Genomic DNA, 14,927 nt, shown 5'->3' with positions numbered 1-14,927 from the left:
CCCCGCTAAATCCCTAGCCTATGCACTCTCAAGATCACAGCATTCCCGCCATTTTTTTTGCATTTGTCTTTGCCCCAATTCTCTGCAGCTCAGAGGAAACCCTAGATAGACACAGACAGCGAAATGGAAGAGGAGATTAAAGAAGAATTCATCAGAAGTGGGTTCGCGCTGGATGACGAAGAAGAAATTCTCAAGAAATGTAAAGCTCTTTGTATTTTTATTTTTGTTCCCCAGTTTGCTCCTCGAATTTCACTTGTGTTCTGTTTAGTTGATGCTTTTAGCTTCTCAAAATCTTGTATGATTGTTAGGTCTCACTTTCTGTATAAATTACAATCTCAAGCCATCGGATCTTGTTTCAAGCTGGGAGGTTTACTATCTTAATAGGTAAAATCTATTCTCCTAATCAGTTTTCGGTATTATTTCTTATTATATTTAGGTAGATTTAATTCCATTAACCTCTTTCAGTTGGATTCGGGCGTAATTTAAATGATAATTGTTTGATTGGGGGAATTAGTGTACTTAATTTTAAATTAAATGCATTACAAAATGTTTGAAATTCTGTTTGATGGTCTGTGGTTTGGTGCAGGCAGCTAGATGAATCAACCGTACAAAATGATGAAATGGATGGGTTTTTATTGCACCTACAAAATGAACAGAAAGAAGCAATTATTAAAGAGGAACCTAATTTGCACATCTATTCTATCAAAGATGTGGACATGTGAGCAGTTTATATAATAGTATTGTCTTTTTTTACTGCATCAACTCTGCGCTTTTGAAGTGAATTGTATTCAACTTCCAAAATTGTGCTGACAATTTATTTTCCGAAAGAACTTTCTTGATGTAGTATCGAGTTTCAGTCATTATTTGGATTTAGTTTTTGAATGGAACGTTTCGTGCTAGTTGCTCGACACAAAATTTTCCAGTGCTTTATACTTGGCACTGGTAAAGCTGGATTTAAGTTGTAATACATAGAAATTAACTCATTTGCTATGATGGACTAACCACAATCTGAAATGTGCCTTTATGAATAGTATGTTTAATTTGCAGACTTTTCAAAAATATATGTTTGAATCTGACAATTTTAATGAATTTATAACAATGTCCCTTGCAGGATTTTGAATGATGAAGGGGAAGATTTAAAAGAAGTTATTCCTAGCACTCCACCAGCAGATAACTCTCTAGGATTCAATTCGGATTCGTTTGATTCAACAATCAAAACAAATGGAAATGGTTATTCTTCTGGAAAACCATTAAATCACGTGACACCTTTTGGACAACGAACAGATAAATTCGTAGTAAAATTTAACATCAATAATCTCCCTGATACAAAAGATGCTGAGAATGACAACATTCATGAGAATACTGAAGATGAAATTATTAAAAGGTTGCAACCAAACAAGAAGTGTTCTTTGGTAGTCCATGGATCTGGGCCAGAGACAGGATGCCTCTTCATGTATGACCGGATTGAAGACAGGGTACCTGATTCTTCTTGTAGCACAAAGTGGTTCTTTCTGGCCACCAGTTGTGTACTTCACTAACAAACATTACCTTTTCTGGTCATATAGTTTAATGCACTTGAAAACCGCATCAAAGAGCATGCAGCTACACTTTTGGCTTCTGGACTCTATGAAGAACCAACTGACCCTACAGCTGCCTCACAGGTAATTATGCTGCTTCACTATACTATCAAGTACCTTCAGATACCCTGGTGCAGTACCAAAATAGTGTTTGTAACTTGTTCAATTAGGAACATACTGCATATCTCTTAAATCTTTTCTTATATTAGGGTTCCCTTGTTTGCAATTTTGATCTTATGCCCTTTTTAGTTTATGTTTAATTCACATTGATCAAATATCTAACTACTCCACTTGTTCCTATCCATTTCATGTTGAGTACTTGTGCATTAATATGTAGCTACATATTAATGTATCTGATAAAAGCTTCATTTCAGAGAAATTTGTTCGCTGTTGGAATGATCTGTTGCGACGGAGAAGGTCGTTTAAATGACAAGTCAATCTTATTGCAAAGCAGGTAAGGTTCCCTGGGGTTTACTGTAATATTGGCAATTAGGCATGAATAAGATAAGAGATAAGTGGTTTTCTTTGATTGTCATATGTGAGATGGAACAATTGACCAGCTCCTGGATGTTCCTACATGACTGAGAAAATTAAATAATGAAATTCTTCTCATATATCTCCATGATGGGTCCCAAATGAAAGTGCATATATCATTTCTTCCATATCTTCACTTTGCTGTTAAATTTAATCTTTCAAAAATATTTCAGTGTGGAACATTCTGGAGGGCAGCGTGTTCGGCTAGACACTCATAATCTAAGCCAGTTCTCCGTTTTCCCTGGACAGGTAAGATTGCAAAATTAATAAAATTTTGCATATCTTATCATTAACACCAACTTCAATCTGAACAAATAAGGATTCCGCTTCTGAAGATTGTAGGTGTTGAAGGTCACAATCCCAGTGGACACTGTTTGATAGCATCAAAACTGGTGGATTCTGTTCCACTATCTCCTAGTTCTGCTGTGGATTTACATCCTGCAAAGAAGCAAGCTTTGGATCAGGAGATATTATTAACTGATTCATCCTACACAAATCGAGAGATATCAGTGGTACAAAAATCTTTCTCTTTCCCTTCACTTGAAGACTTGAAATGTGAAAATAAGTGCTTAGTGTGTCGAACCATGCATCATAAAGTCATGTTTCATAGGGACCATAGAAGTTACTAGGATAGATGAGATAAGTGAGCCAATCAATTGAGAATTCAATAGTGCAGACATTTAAAGACGACTTGGTAATTGAAATAGTTTCATCCTTTTTTTAGTCAGTCATGCCATATTGTGGTCTGAGTGAATCAGAGATTAAGTTGTAGAGAGAGTGAGGATGATATAGCCTATAGGAGGCTTCATTTGCCAAGTGCATAACATACTTGCAAATTAAAGGGTGGAAGGCTTGAGTTTCTACTTAAAATAATTAAAAAAATGAACTTCACTACTTACTGATAAAATTTACTTTTGTTGCAATCTATCTCATTACATTAGAATTAGTTTATATGTGTATGATGCGATTTTTTAAGAATTCAATGGCAATCTCTTGATACCCATAGGTCACTCCTTTTCTCTGACAGCTTATTGCCTCAGGCCCTTTTACTACAATAGACAACTTAATTTTTGAGCCTCTGATAGAACTGCTGGCACATGCTAGGAGAAAGCCACCACAGTTGCTAATACTGGTAATGATCCTTCTCTAGAGTTTAAGTTTAATGCTTATACTCGCCATTGAATTATTATCTCATTAATATACTTACATTTTTCTCAGCTTGGACCATTTATTGATTCTGAACACCCAGAGATTAAGAAAGGAACAGTTAAGAGGAGCTTTGATGATATATTTCGTGTGGAGATTCTCGGAAGGGTATCTACTCAAAACACTGCAATGTTTATTTTCAGCAACAGTATCTAAAAATAAATAAAAAGCCAAAACAATCATTATTCTCTATCTGTATCATAATCTTTTTTTACTTTTCTGTAAACTGTTTCAGTTGCAAGACTATGTAGAATATATGGGTTCCGATGCACGTGTGTTATTAGTGCCATCAATACGGGACGCCAACCATGATTACGTTTTCCCACAGGTAAGAAGATTGTCTTCTTTTTTTTGGTTACAAGTAATAAGATTGTTAAACCTCTGGTTTTGCTTATAAGTTGTGTTATCTAGTGAGCATGCATCCATATACATCTTTATGTATGTTTGCTACTCACCTCCGGACTTGCATATTTTGGTGATGCAGCCTGCTTTTGAAATTCAACCATCCAACCTGGAACATCAGGTATATGATCTACAATTTGATCCTTTAATCTTTTGCCATTGGAAGGTGTTTCCAAATGTTTAGCGCTCAGGCGTTTTATGTAGTTTTTCTTCTTTCAACCAGATTACAAGTCTCAGAAATCCTGGCATTTTTGAAGCAAATCAGGTGAGCTGGTTACGATGATTAAATTCAGTTTTATGCTTTAACTCTTTCTAGCATGCTTTCAGTTTCTATAGACTATAGAGCTACTCAACTGACTGTATCTTGTATGCATTTCGATTGAACAAAGCAACTCGGGACTAATACAACCATTAGTCAGTGCTGGAGGTTCTGTTTCATTGACAATATGCATGTGCAGGAAAAGCACAAGAAGCATTTAGCCACTAACAATTTCTAATTTCAGGTCAGTGTAGGTTGCTGCTCAGTAGATATCATAAAACAGCTTAGTGGCGAGGAGATGTCACGAAATCCAGCAGATGGAGCAGTCAGTGATCGAATGAGTAGACTTGCAACCCATATCCTTAACCAGCGCAGGCATGTTCTGACCAATATCCTTGGCAAAGACTCGATATTACAGTTGGTGTTAAAAATCAGTCTTTTAGCAGTTGATATAACTTGCTTTTATAACTTCTTGCAACAGCTTTTATCCGCTATATCCACCAGCAGAAGACATTCCTTTAGATTTTTCACTTTCTCCAGAAGCTTTACATATTCCATCAGTTCCTGATATTCTCATTTTACCTTCAGACATGAAGTACTTCATAAAGGTAAATATTTAAGCCAATCACCTCAATCAATTTCATTCCTATCCCAAATCAAAATGCCAAAAGATCATGTCAATTTAGATTCAAATATCAACTTTAAACATGTATTTTTGTGTACAGGTAGTGTCCCTGGGTGGAAGAAGTGAAGGCGAAGAACAAATGAAGTGCATCTGTATAAACCCGGGAAGACTGGCCAAGGGAGAAGGAGGAGGCACCTTTGTGGAGCTTAACTACTGCGGGAGTCCCGATAAGATGAATGCTTCAGTCATAGGGATATAGATCATTGGTGCACTTTCCCTGCGGATATCGGTTTGGCAGACGGCTAGTAAGATCAGAATTGAAGATCTGCCACACCTAAAGCTCAATCTATCATGTGAAATCAGTAAGTTGAACAGAATTCCATGCTTTTTTAGCTCATTGATCAGCATAGCAATTATATAGCTTTTAGCAGATTGCATAGTTGGCCGAGGTTCTCATCCTCCTGTTTCTTCTCCTTTGTTGCGAATTATAACCCAATGATCACTTATCGCCAATGTATTTATGCGCCAATCTGCTCTTAATGAGTCAATGCTATCATTATGTTCATTTCAATTCTCTGTTTTTCTTGGTTCAGCAATGTATTAATCATAGTTAGTGTCTCAAAACTGTTAGACTATTTCAAGAAATTTGGTAATGCTAGGAGAATTCACACACATTGAAGAACATCTTTTTATACAATTAAAGATTTACAAGAGTATAGTAGGAATTGGATAGTTTCTAACTCTCAATTCCATGAGACCCGATTACGCCCAAAGTTCACATGTTCGTATTCCTAGAGCACAAGCTCCAAGACTATACAAATAAATAAGCAAACAACCCTAAAAGTACAATCCTTTTCCTTATAGAATTCGCTTAAAAGAGTTTTCTATTCCTATTCTAATTAGAAAAACCAAACTAAATAGGATTCTAGATGTAGATTAACAAGTAGTATACACAAGTTTATAGCAAATTATAGAAATCACATACTATTTTACTTTCTTCTGCGCTAGCCGCCTTCTCTCTCTTAACCATCTTACCCAATGATTTTGAACCCATACTACACTAACTAGAATTGCAGATACAATTACAACCATCCAGGAAATCCATGCCCATCCAGGAACCAAACCTCTATTTTCCCCACTCAAATAGAACACACCCATCTTAAACATAAACATAGGACCAAGAATACCTCTAACAACAGAGTAAAAAGCTAAGAAATTAGGAGACAAAACTTCATACAATCTAGCAGCCATAGGATCATCAGTTTTCCGAAACCCAGCAATGCTCCAGATGTTCTGGCAAAGACTTGTAGCTTCAGCAAGAACAAGAAGCACAAGAATCCCATAAGCTCCATGATGAACTATGTATCGACAAGTAGCCAACACATAGAGTGTAGCTAGATGATGAAGAATGAATAAGAAATCAGAAGGAAAGAAAACTATGTAGTGAAGAAGGTCTATTAAGAAATATCCTATGCTGAATTCAAGTACCCTGTTATGGAAATTAGAGTTGGAAGAAGCAAAAGTATGTGAATTTTGTGTGTCAAGTAGAGCAGAAAGAGCAAAAATAACAGCAGGAGTTCCATGAGTCAAGGACATGAAAGAGCTTGAAGCTTCTTTTCTCTGCTTTGAATCCCAGTTTCTGAAAATCACAGAGTAAGCTAGGATGTAAATTGAGAGAAACATAGTGAAGGAAATGAGCAAACTTGGAGGAGTGAGAAGTGCAGCATCCATGGCTGCCAGAGGAAATTCAATACAGAAAAGAGAGGGAAAGAGGGTTGTGAAACTTTGGAATATCTAAAATGGGTAGGGGAAGATGATTGAGATTATGTGAATGGAATTTGTCACATCAAAATTATAGAAGCAAAATAGGTAATGTAAATGGTGGGTGGAGATAAATATTAATTTAGAAAGTAGACAATTTTTTATGATATAATTTGATTGGTACAAAGAATAAGAAATGGAAAATCATGTTATGGTTTAGTGTAGGAGAAGCAAAAAATGGTTGATGCTTGACGGCATAGTATTGGGATTTACATTGACACGTTATATTTTATGCAATAATAATGGATATTCGTCTTTTCTTTTCTTTGTACTATTTCTCTTAAATTTGAAGTCTTAATTTATTAAGCATGATTTATCATTTCCATAGGGGATCCCTCTCAACAGGAACGAAGAATTCCCGTTAAATTTTCCTATGAGGAGGGATGAGGGAAAATAAATCTTTAGAGGTCGGATGAGACGGGGATGGAGAATTCCCATTAACTTTCTCTGTGGGATGTGAATGGCAAAACAATCCCCAAAGACGGGATGGAGAATTCCCGTTAGCTTTCCCATGGGGTGGGGATGGGAAAACAATCCCTAGAGGTGGGGATGGAGTGGGAATCAGGAATTCCCATTAACTTCCCCCATGGAGTAGGGATGGGGGAAAACAAATCCCTAAAGGCGGAGATGGGGCAAGGGCGGGGACAGGGACCTCTCTCTCTTACGGAAATCCCCATTGTGTCTCCACGGAGATTCCTCATGAAGATTCTTATATATATATACCTTTTAATATTTTGATATTCTTAAACTTATAATTACTTATTTTGTAGTATATAAGTGGATAACCCGAATTTTGAAGAATCAAACAATAAGAGAAAAGAATACATAGTAATTGACTTAGTATAATATTTTCCTAGTGATATTACACGGAATAGGGATCCCCATTAGGCATGGAGACAATTTTTTCCCATTTCATTAACGGGGACGGAAATGAGAATTCTCTATGTAGATGGAGATGGTGGAGTAGTCTCATCTCCATCCTGTCTCATTTGCAACCGTATTTTATATATATATATATATATATATATATATAAAGTGATTTTTGGTTGGATTAAGAGAAATTGGGCCCATTTTAAAATAGAGATTAATTGTGACTCCTAAATTAGAAAGGAGAATGTATGATAAGGATAAAACCGAATCCTGGAATGAGAAGGAAAGTGTTAATTTTGACTTGTTTGATAACATAATTTTAAAAATAAATTAATTCAAATAACAACTTAATCTAATAAATTAATTATTTAATTTATAATTTTAAGTTGAATATTAATAATATTATTATTCTAAATTTGTATATGATAAATATGCTTTTCAAATATATTTATATTATTATTCCCAGACAAACACAAAAATCATAAATTAATTTTTATATCTTAACATATCTTCAAGTAACAACTCTATTCTTCATCCATTTCAATTTATAATATTTATCACTTCACATTTATTACTTATTATTTTAGCAATAAATTTTTTAATTTTTTTATCAAATATCTCCTTAGGTTGACTTGTCCAAAATTGCAATTTTATCAAATATCTAAATTGACTTATCCAAAAACTATTCTTCTCATTTTGAAACAAGTAATTTTCCAAAGTCTCTATGTAAGAAAAAAAAACTTTTTTTTAAAAACATTATAGCGTTACTATTATCTAGATCTTGATTGTCATGAATAGTTTTTTCGTACATTAACGATTCGATTAATTAATTGTTTATTTATTTTCTTCTTTTAATTATCGAAAAAACTAATTATTTAATTTGAAAATATAATATACAAAATAGAAATTATTCTATAAATTAATAAATATTAATTTATCGATAAATTAATAATCCCGTATATAAAATATATATAAATCATTTCTTATACACAGGGCTATGATCCAAATTTCTCATCATTTGTAAAATTTATCACCTAACGTTATTATCAAATTTAATGGTTGAAAATCTACCTATAACTCAGAGAGATCATGAGTTCAAATTCTTTTAAACATTCAATTTTTAAAAACGGACTTTTTTTATTGCCACAATAAATCTTTTGATTTTGACAATCCATATCAAATATGATGTGGATGCATCTGAACCGTCAAAAAGACATAATAGGCACGTGCCAACTAAAACCCAAATCCCCCGTTTTTGTTTTCCATAATCTGAATACCTTGCTTTTATGGATTATCATTAAAAACCACTACATTTTTTAAGAACAAATTTGAAATTCATTCCTTATATAAAGATTTAAAATATAAGTATAGATAATGACTTAAAAAGTTTCAAATAAAATACCAAATGAGCTAAGTATCCGTTTTTCAGAACTATTTAGCAGAAAAATAAACTAATAACAACAAACAAGTAAATCAAACGGACCCTTTAATTCTAATTTCAGAGGTTGTAAGTTAGTACTAAAAAGCTAAAATATTATGACTTAATCTAATATTTTAAGTTGTATTATCAAACTAATTTATTAATTTTAAGAACTTATTTAAATTATCAAACACTGCCTAAAAATTATACAATTTCTCTATGGCCGCATCAAATTCCGGAGTTTTATGTTCGAAATTACTTTCCTAATTACCAGAGGCTCAATGTGTCAAATAGAAAGACCAGAGCAAAAGTAAAATAAAAACATCAGGACCTCAAAATGTTTTCCCAAAAATAAAATTACAGGACCAAATCCTATAAATAAAAGTACAGGTGTATAATTGACAAAAAAAAATGGCCAAATTGGAAATTTTAGTAACAAGTTATAAATACAGGTAACAGGTGTTTCTTGTAAGTTCAGAATGAAATGAATAACAGAAAAACTGCATTTCCATTTGGTAAACAATTCATAACCCGGTCTCGTTACGATTAACAAGGTAATTAACTGAGATTCTACCCAAAACTTTTACAAGCATGTCCTTGTTGCATCCACTTTTAAACAAACTCTGCTTACTGAATGTTGTAGCATAGGAACAGTTATGTATGCACTCAACAGGAATCCTACCCAACTTACATTACCATTCCTCCATCAATGGTTAACACCTGCAATAACAAGGTATCGTCAACGTGGAGAGATTTCTACGGAAAAAAAAATATATATATTTCCTTTTTTAATTTCAATGTGGTGAGATTTTGATGACATGCCATTCACATGGCATCTCCAGTGAATGTGTTTGTTTGTTTTCAGACAAAAAGAACATGGGTGAAACTAAAGTTAAACCGCGATGGCTTTCTCGTTACGAATTTAAAATTTTATGGCAATTTTGTTCCATTTCTGATAGTTGGAGGATCATGGGTGTAATTAACCACATAAAGCATGGTTAAGGTGACCCAACATGGCTACTTTTTCAGTGTGAACCATAGAGTGTCCTTTTTCACACAATCCTATTCGGGGCTTTGTTACAGTTGGGATTAAACTCAAGGGCTCTGCCCACCTATGTTGCACGGAAACTCTTCTTCATTAGCGTTTCCATGTTTCGTTTCCATTTTTCAGTTTCTTTTCTGTTACCATTACTGTTTCCTAGCTATATTTTGTTTGAAATAACGTTTTGGTGTCCGTTTCCGTGCCACATAGCTCCCCAACATGGCAACTTTGTGCAACTACACTGATCAAAATTTTCAAGCTAGAGGGAAACATAATGATATAGATTTTAAACCTGTCCTGTAATGTAACTGGCAGCGGGGCTAAGAGCCAGAAATTCCACCAGTCCAGCAACTTCTTCCGGTTGGCCGTACCTTCCTGGAAAGGTAGTAAATGTTAGTATCAATGAGTATAATAATTCAATCAAATTATTCGATTTCTGAAAATCCTACAGACATGGAGCAATAAGCATGGCTTTTCGATCATTATTTTTGAAAACAATCACAAATACATTGTGGAGAATAATGAGAAATTTCAATTATGTGGTTATGTCTCTCACCCAAGGGTATTGTTCCCAAGATTTTCTTTTCAATGTCTTCCCCAAGTTTGGCAGTCATGTCGGATGCAATGAATCCTGGGGCAATAGCATTGACCTATAGAACACACATCATTAGAAGAATTCTTAAAGCTCAAACAAAAGGATAAAACTCTGTAAAACTCACAGTGATTTTTCTGCTTGCATATTCCTTTGCAACAGTTTTCGTTAGTCCAATAACTCCTGCCTTGGCAGCGCTGTAGTTGGCTTGCCCAACATTGCCAACCAAACCCACAACTGATGCTATGTTGATAATTCTTCCCTATAATAACGGTGAGGAATTTACAAAATTTGAAAGAAATATATAAAAAACCAAAAGTTGAAATTTCTAGATTACGAATTTCCCGAAGTTCTTATTTCCCCATAATTTTAGCTTTGAGCAAGTTTTTATACCTTAAAACTTGAAGATAATAGCATGAAAGCTCAATTATAATACCTACAGAAACATCTAATATTCAACCTATCTATAGATTTTATGAGCACAAATTGATCCAACCTAATTGAATAAGAACAAGGAAGGAGGACAAAAGTGTCATATAATCTCACCGTTCTCTTCTTCATCATGATTTTGGCTGCTGCCTGCAAAAAGTGCATTACCTCAGTTTGAAAGGGAAATCATGTAAAATGTAGTGCAATTGGGGACTAAAATGCAAAATACCTGTGTACAAAGGAATACACCAGTAAGATTCAGATCAATAACATCCTGCCACTGAGATTTCTTCATTCTCATCAGCAATGTGTCACGTGTGATTCCTGAGGTTTTAAATGAAATTATCATGACTCGAAAATGAGTCGGATCAAAAAGGAGGTGTGTTGATATTCACCTGCATTATTTACTAGTATGTCAACAGTTCCCCACGCATCAACAGCCTGCATATGTGATGATTGACTAGCCATTAACCATTTGATGACTGTATGCTATTCACGTAAACCAACACAAGCAGTTTTTTTCTTACGGTTTTCATCATTGCTTCTACGTCAGCTTCTTGTGAGACATCACCCCCGAAAGTGAGAGCTTGACCACCACAAGCCTCAATCTGCAAGATATGCACATGGGCATTCAATGGCCAATTTAGTCAAGCAGCATGAATAAGAAAGTAAGCATTATTTCATTTTTTGGGGGGAGGGAACATAAGAGTAATGAGAAAAGCTAATCAAAGTAATGTCCATACCAATTGCATACAGAATTTTTTTATTTTTAGAGTATGATCAGAAAGTACTGTAGACAAACAACATATAAAAGAAGCACTATGACATTCTTTGGGGGAAAACATGAGAGTATTGAGAAAATGTAATCGTAATATTGTCCAGACCAATTTCATGCATAAAACGTTTAGCACAAAACAATTATAAACCTTGTGATTTCGTGCATTTGCAACGATATCTTTGTGGTTTAAAAGTTTGCAAGCGCAGGTATGAAGTTTTCTCCATTTGCAAACACTTTTTCATTAAAATCGTCCAAATTTGTCTACATGGCGAAAATTCAGAACAAAATTTGAGTGGTTTTTTTCCCATTTATACCTCTCCTAACATATAGAAACATTTTAAAGCATACAAAAAATGATAAAATGACTAAAAAAATTCTTATTTACTAACAATTTTAGTTAAAAAGTCTATGGCCCTGTTGGCAAAATAGCTGTTAGGTGATTACATTAGCTGTTAGCTGCTTATCTTCTTGGTTAGCTGATTTGCCTAGCTGATTGTGTAAACTTGTTTGATAAAACTTAGCTGATTGCTAATAGATGTTTGTGTAAAATGACAAATAAGGACATGGTAAATCCTTTAGTTGGGGTTAAAGGGTAGTAATTAGGGGTAAAAGTGTGTTTCAAAAGAGATTGAGCAATAAGCTAATTGAAAAGGCTCCTAAAACCAGTTTTTTCAAAATTAGCTTTTTGGACCCAACAAGCTCTTTCAAACCTCTCTTCACCAAACCTATGATTTTACCCAAAAAAGCTCTTTAACAAACACGGCCTATCTCAAATGGATGAAACCTCAAACCCGTATTACAAACTTTAAACTACAGGGACATCTTTGCAATTTCGCTAAACCTAAACCAGAAGGTTTACTTTTGTACTTACCCCAAAAATTTATTAATTTTATTCTTTTAGGGTCAGTTTTGCTAATTTTTCTTCAGCATTCCAAAACAATTTATGACACAGGTCACATTGCCACATATGGGAAAGCTAATGCAGAACAGATTGATAAAACACAAGTAAATTATTGAGCTGACCACATATGGTTGTACAGCAAATTTACTGGAGTTCCAGCAGTCCTAACACACAAGAAAAAGGGGGAAAATAGACAGACTGTAATTGAAAATAAAGCAATCTCAATCACCTCTTTGGAAACCTCCTCAGCCTCTTTTGATGACCTGGCGTAGTTCACCAACACCTGTAAATAACTCACAGCAAACATAGCAGAGAAAATAAGCAGAAGAAGAACAAATAGAACTTCGTTGTTGGTCTCTTTAGAGATACACTAACCTTGCAACCTGCCTTTCCAAAGGCTAATGCAACTGCTTTACCAATACCCCTAGAAGCTCCAGTGACCACAACTACAGGCGATTCCACCTTCTGAGCTGCATCGGTAGTTGCTTGTTCAGCAGTAGCAACCTGAGCTCTAATGCCTGCATTTACTAGTACAATCAATATACAATTCCACTAAAATTCTCATACATTTCTCAAATTCAGTTTAATTAATAGCTGCATATACTACTACAATTACGATCAATATACAATTCCACCAAAATTTGCTCTAATTATCGGGAGAAAAAAAATCAAAACCTGCAATGGCTACTTTAATGCCCAAATTAATAAGACCTACATTTGAAACCGAGTATTCTTCCTAGAAAAAGGACACAATCATAAAATAAGAAGCAATACCTGAAGCAGCAAATGAACTCCTTGATCTGTGAAGTAGGCCACTGCGAGGCAAAGGCTGGTCGACTCGAGTAGAAATTGAAGACAATTGACGGAACTGGCATACTCTACGGTCACCAGAACTTCCAAAATTGGACGAGATTCCAGCCGATTTGAAGGCGACGATGTTCGATCCAGCAATAGAAGCAGCCATGGCGAGTCTCAAAAGAATTGAAGAAGAAGGGGAAGAAGGAGAGGAGCAGCGAAAGACAGAAGTAGCCAGAGAGGCAAATAAATGGGATTTATAATTTCAGAATTTGGTTTTCTTTCAAGCTTTGGGAGCTCCGGAGAGTGTTACAATGGCGATGAAAACGAGGTCTTCGTAACACTGTGACTAAACTTTCTGATTTAGTTTAATGGGTCTGATTTTCTATTTATTTACCAAACTGCCGTGAAATGGGAATCGCCGTTCATCCGCCAGCAATGGCGGTTTGATGGCAAAGTAGTAATATATGGTCCTACAGTGTTACTTTAGGGGGATTTCGTCAAATAATTAATAGACAACAAAACTAGGTTAGTCCGCTAATTGCCAACAAATTTCAACCCACTTTCTCCACAATTGTTCTTCAAATTCAACGGCCTCGTTTCACTTTCTTATTCATTTTTTTGGCATAATAGTCATTTTCGCCCATAAACTTAGGGCTAATTACAAATCTAGCCCAATTAAGAGGGGTCATTTATAGATCTAAGCCACTTTGTTTCCATCTTACCAAATTAGATCATTTCATCAATTTTGGACAAAATTACCCTTAGTTCTATTGATCGATAGATTCTTCTTCTTCTTCTTCTTCTTCTTCGGTTCATCTTCTTCGATTTCTGATATCAATCGTTATCGATTTTTGAGAATTTTGAAGTATTATGTTCAATTTCTCGTAGAAATTGTATGTTTTTAGTTGATATGCCTGCTTTTCTCGCTGGTATTGCCTCTTTCTTCAGCTGTAATGGCATCGTTTCAATTTTCTATATTTTCCATCATTTTCCTCCATTGTTGTCGCATTTCATCACAAATGCGACAACAGTTATCGCATTTCGTCGCAAATGCGACAACACTTGTCGCAGATGTGTAAACTCTTGTCGCATTCGTCACAATGCGACAAGAGTTGTCGCATTTGTGACGAATGCGACAAATTTCGTCGCAAATGCGACAGCAATGGAGAAAAATGGTGGAAAATTAAGAAAATTGAAACGATATCATTATAGATGAAGAAAGAGGCAAGACCAGCGAGAAAAGCAGGCGTATAAGCTAAAAACATACCATTTCTACTGAAAATTAAACATAATACTTTAAAAATCTCAAAAATCGTAACGATTGATATCAGAAATCGATCCATCGATCAATAGAACTAAGGGTAATTTTGTCTAAAGTGGATGAAATAGTCTAATTTGGCAAAATAGGTTAAATATGTAAATGACCCCTCTTAATTGGGCTAGATTTGTAAATGACCCTAAACTAAAACTTTACAATTAGTTAGGACCTTAAACTATCAGAATCATCAATTAAATCTATATGTTAAGCAAAAATTATCAATTAAGTCATCATCTTATTCTTAAATCAGAAATTATGACTATTTGATATGGTTGTAATAATCTCAGTGTTGACTCAAAATTGATTTAGGAAGATGGTCTGAAACTGTTTAATCAAATGATTTTCGAAAATGACT

General features: G+C 34.7%; 3 protein-coding genes across 3 annotated transcripts; 1 reads left to right on the top strand and 2 right to left on the bottom strand.

Annotated features, from left to right (window-relative positions):
• Nucleotides 1-49: 49 nt before the first annotated feature.
• On the top strand, nt 50-5,174 carry LOC136230601 (uncharacterized). The gene is made up of 16 exons (XM_066019726.1): nt 50-199; nt 309-384; nt 587-718; nt 1,112-1,475; nt 1,566-1,661; nt 1,952-2,031; nt 2,285-2,360; nt 2,447-2,623; nt 3,139-3,243; nt 3,330-3,425; nt 3,553-3,645; nt 3,802-3,840; nt 3,943-3,984; nt 4,223-4,353; nt 4,460-4,586; nt 4,704-5,174. The coding sequence occupies exons 1-16, from the start codon at nt 124-126 to the stop codon at nt 4,860-4,862; spliced, it is 1,869 nt and encodes a 622-aa protein (XP_065875798.1). The 5' UTR covers nt 50-123; the 3' UTR covers nt 4,863-5,174.
• A 93-nt stretch (nt 5,175-5,267) lies between these two features.
• Nucleotides 5,268-6,532, bottom strand: LOC136230602 (TLC domain-containing protein At5g14285). The gene has a single exon (XM_066019727.1). It carries the CDS (start codon nt 6,332-6,334, stop codon nt 5,588-5,590), a length of 747 nt encoding a protein of 248 aa, XP_065875799.1. The 5' UTR covers nt 6,335-6,532; the 3' UTR covers nt 5,268-5,587.
• Nucleotides 6,533-9,041: 2,509 nt separating this feature from the next.
• On the bottom strand, nt 9,042-13,608 carry LOC136230687 (3-oxoacyl-[acyl-carrier-protein] reductase 4). The gene is made up of 11 exons (XM_066019845.1): nt 13,231-13,608; nt 12,832-12,974; nt 12,686-12,739; nt 11,305-11,385; nt 11,173-11,218; nt 11,007-11,101; nt 10,895-10,927; nt 10,476-10,610; nt 10,313-10,406; nt 10,049-10,131; nt 9,042-9,434 (listed from the first exon to the last, which is right to left on the bottom strand). The coding sequence occupies exons 1-11, from the start codon at nt 13,418-13,420 to the stop codon at nt 9,402-9,404; spliced, it is 987 nt and encodes a 328-aa protein (XP_065875917.1). The 5' UTR covers nt 13,421-13,608; the 3' UTR covers nt 9,042-9,401.
• Nucleotides 13,609-14,927: the final 1,319 nt, after the last annotated feature.

This window comes from Euphorbia lathyris, chromosome 5 (genome assembly GCF_963576675.1).
Source record: "Euphorbia lathyris chromosome 5, ddEupLath1.1, whole genome shotgun sequence".
Classification (NCBI taxonomy): domain Eukaryota; kingdom Viridiplantae; phylum Streptophyta; class Magnoliopsida; order Malpighiales; family Euphorbiaceae; genus Euphorbia; species Euphorbia lathyris.
Note: the sequence above shows the minus strand (reverse complement) of the source record. Positions and strands in the feature narration are given on the sequence as shown.

Excerpts from the sequence above, each read along its gene's own strand:
- LOC136230601 (XM_066019726.1), top strand. The coding sequence starts at position 124 with ATGGAAGAGGAGATTAAAGAAGAATTCATCAGAAGTGGGTTCGCGCTG. Across the intron at positions 3,244-3,329 it reads CACCACAGTTGCTAATACTG|CTTGGACCATTTATTGATTC; the intron begins GTAATGATCCTT and ends CATTTTTCTCAG. Across the intron at positions 3,985-4,222 it reads GCATTTTTGAAGCAAATCAG|GTCAGTGTAGGTTGCTGCTC; the intron begins GTGAGCTGGTTA and ends TTCTAATTTCAG.
- LOC136230602 (XM_066019727.1), bottom strand. The coding sequence starts at position 6,334 with ATGGATGCTGCACTTCTCACTCCTCCAAGTTTGCTCATTTCCTTCACT.
- LOC136230687 (XM_066019845.1), bottom strand. The coding sequence starts at position 13,420 with ATGGCTGCTTCTATTGCTGGATCGAACATCGTCGCCTTCAAATCGGCT. Across the intron at positions 12,975-13,230 it reads GAGTTCATTTGCTGCTTCAG|GCATTAGAGCTCAGGTTGCT; the intron begins GTATTGCTTCTT and ends TAGTAAATGCAG. Across the intron at positions 10,407-10,475 it reads ATGCAAGCAGAAAAATCACT|GTCAATGCTATTGCCCCAGG; the intron begins GTGAGTTTTACA and ends TGTGTTCTATAG.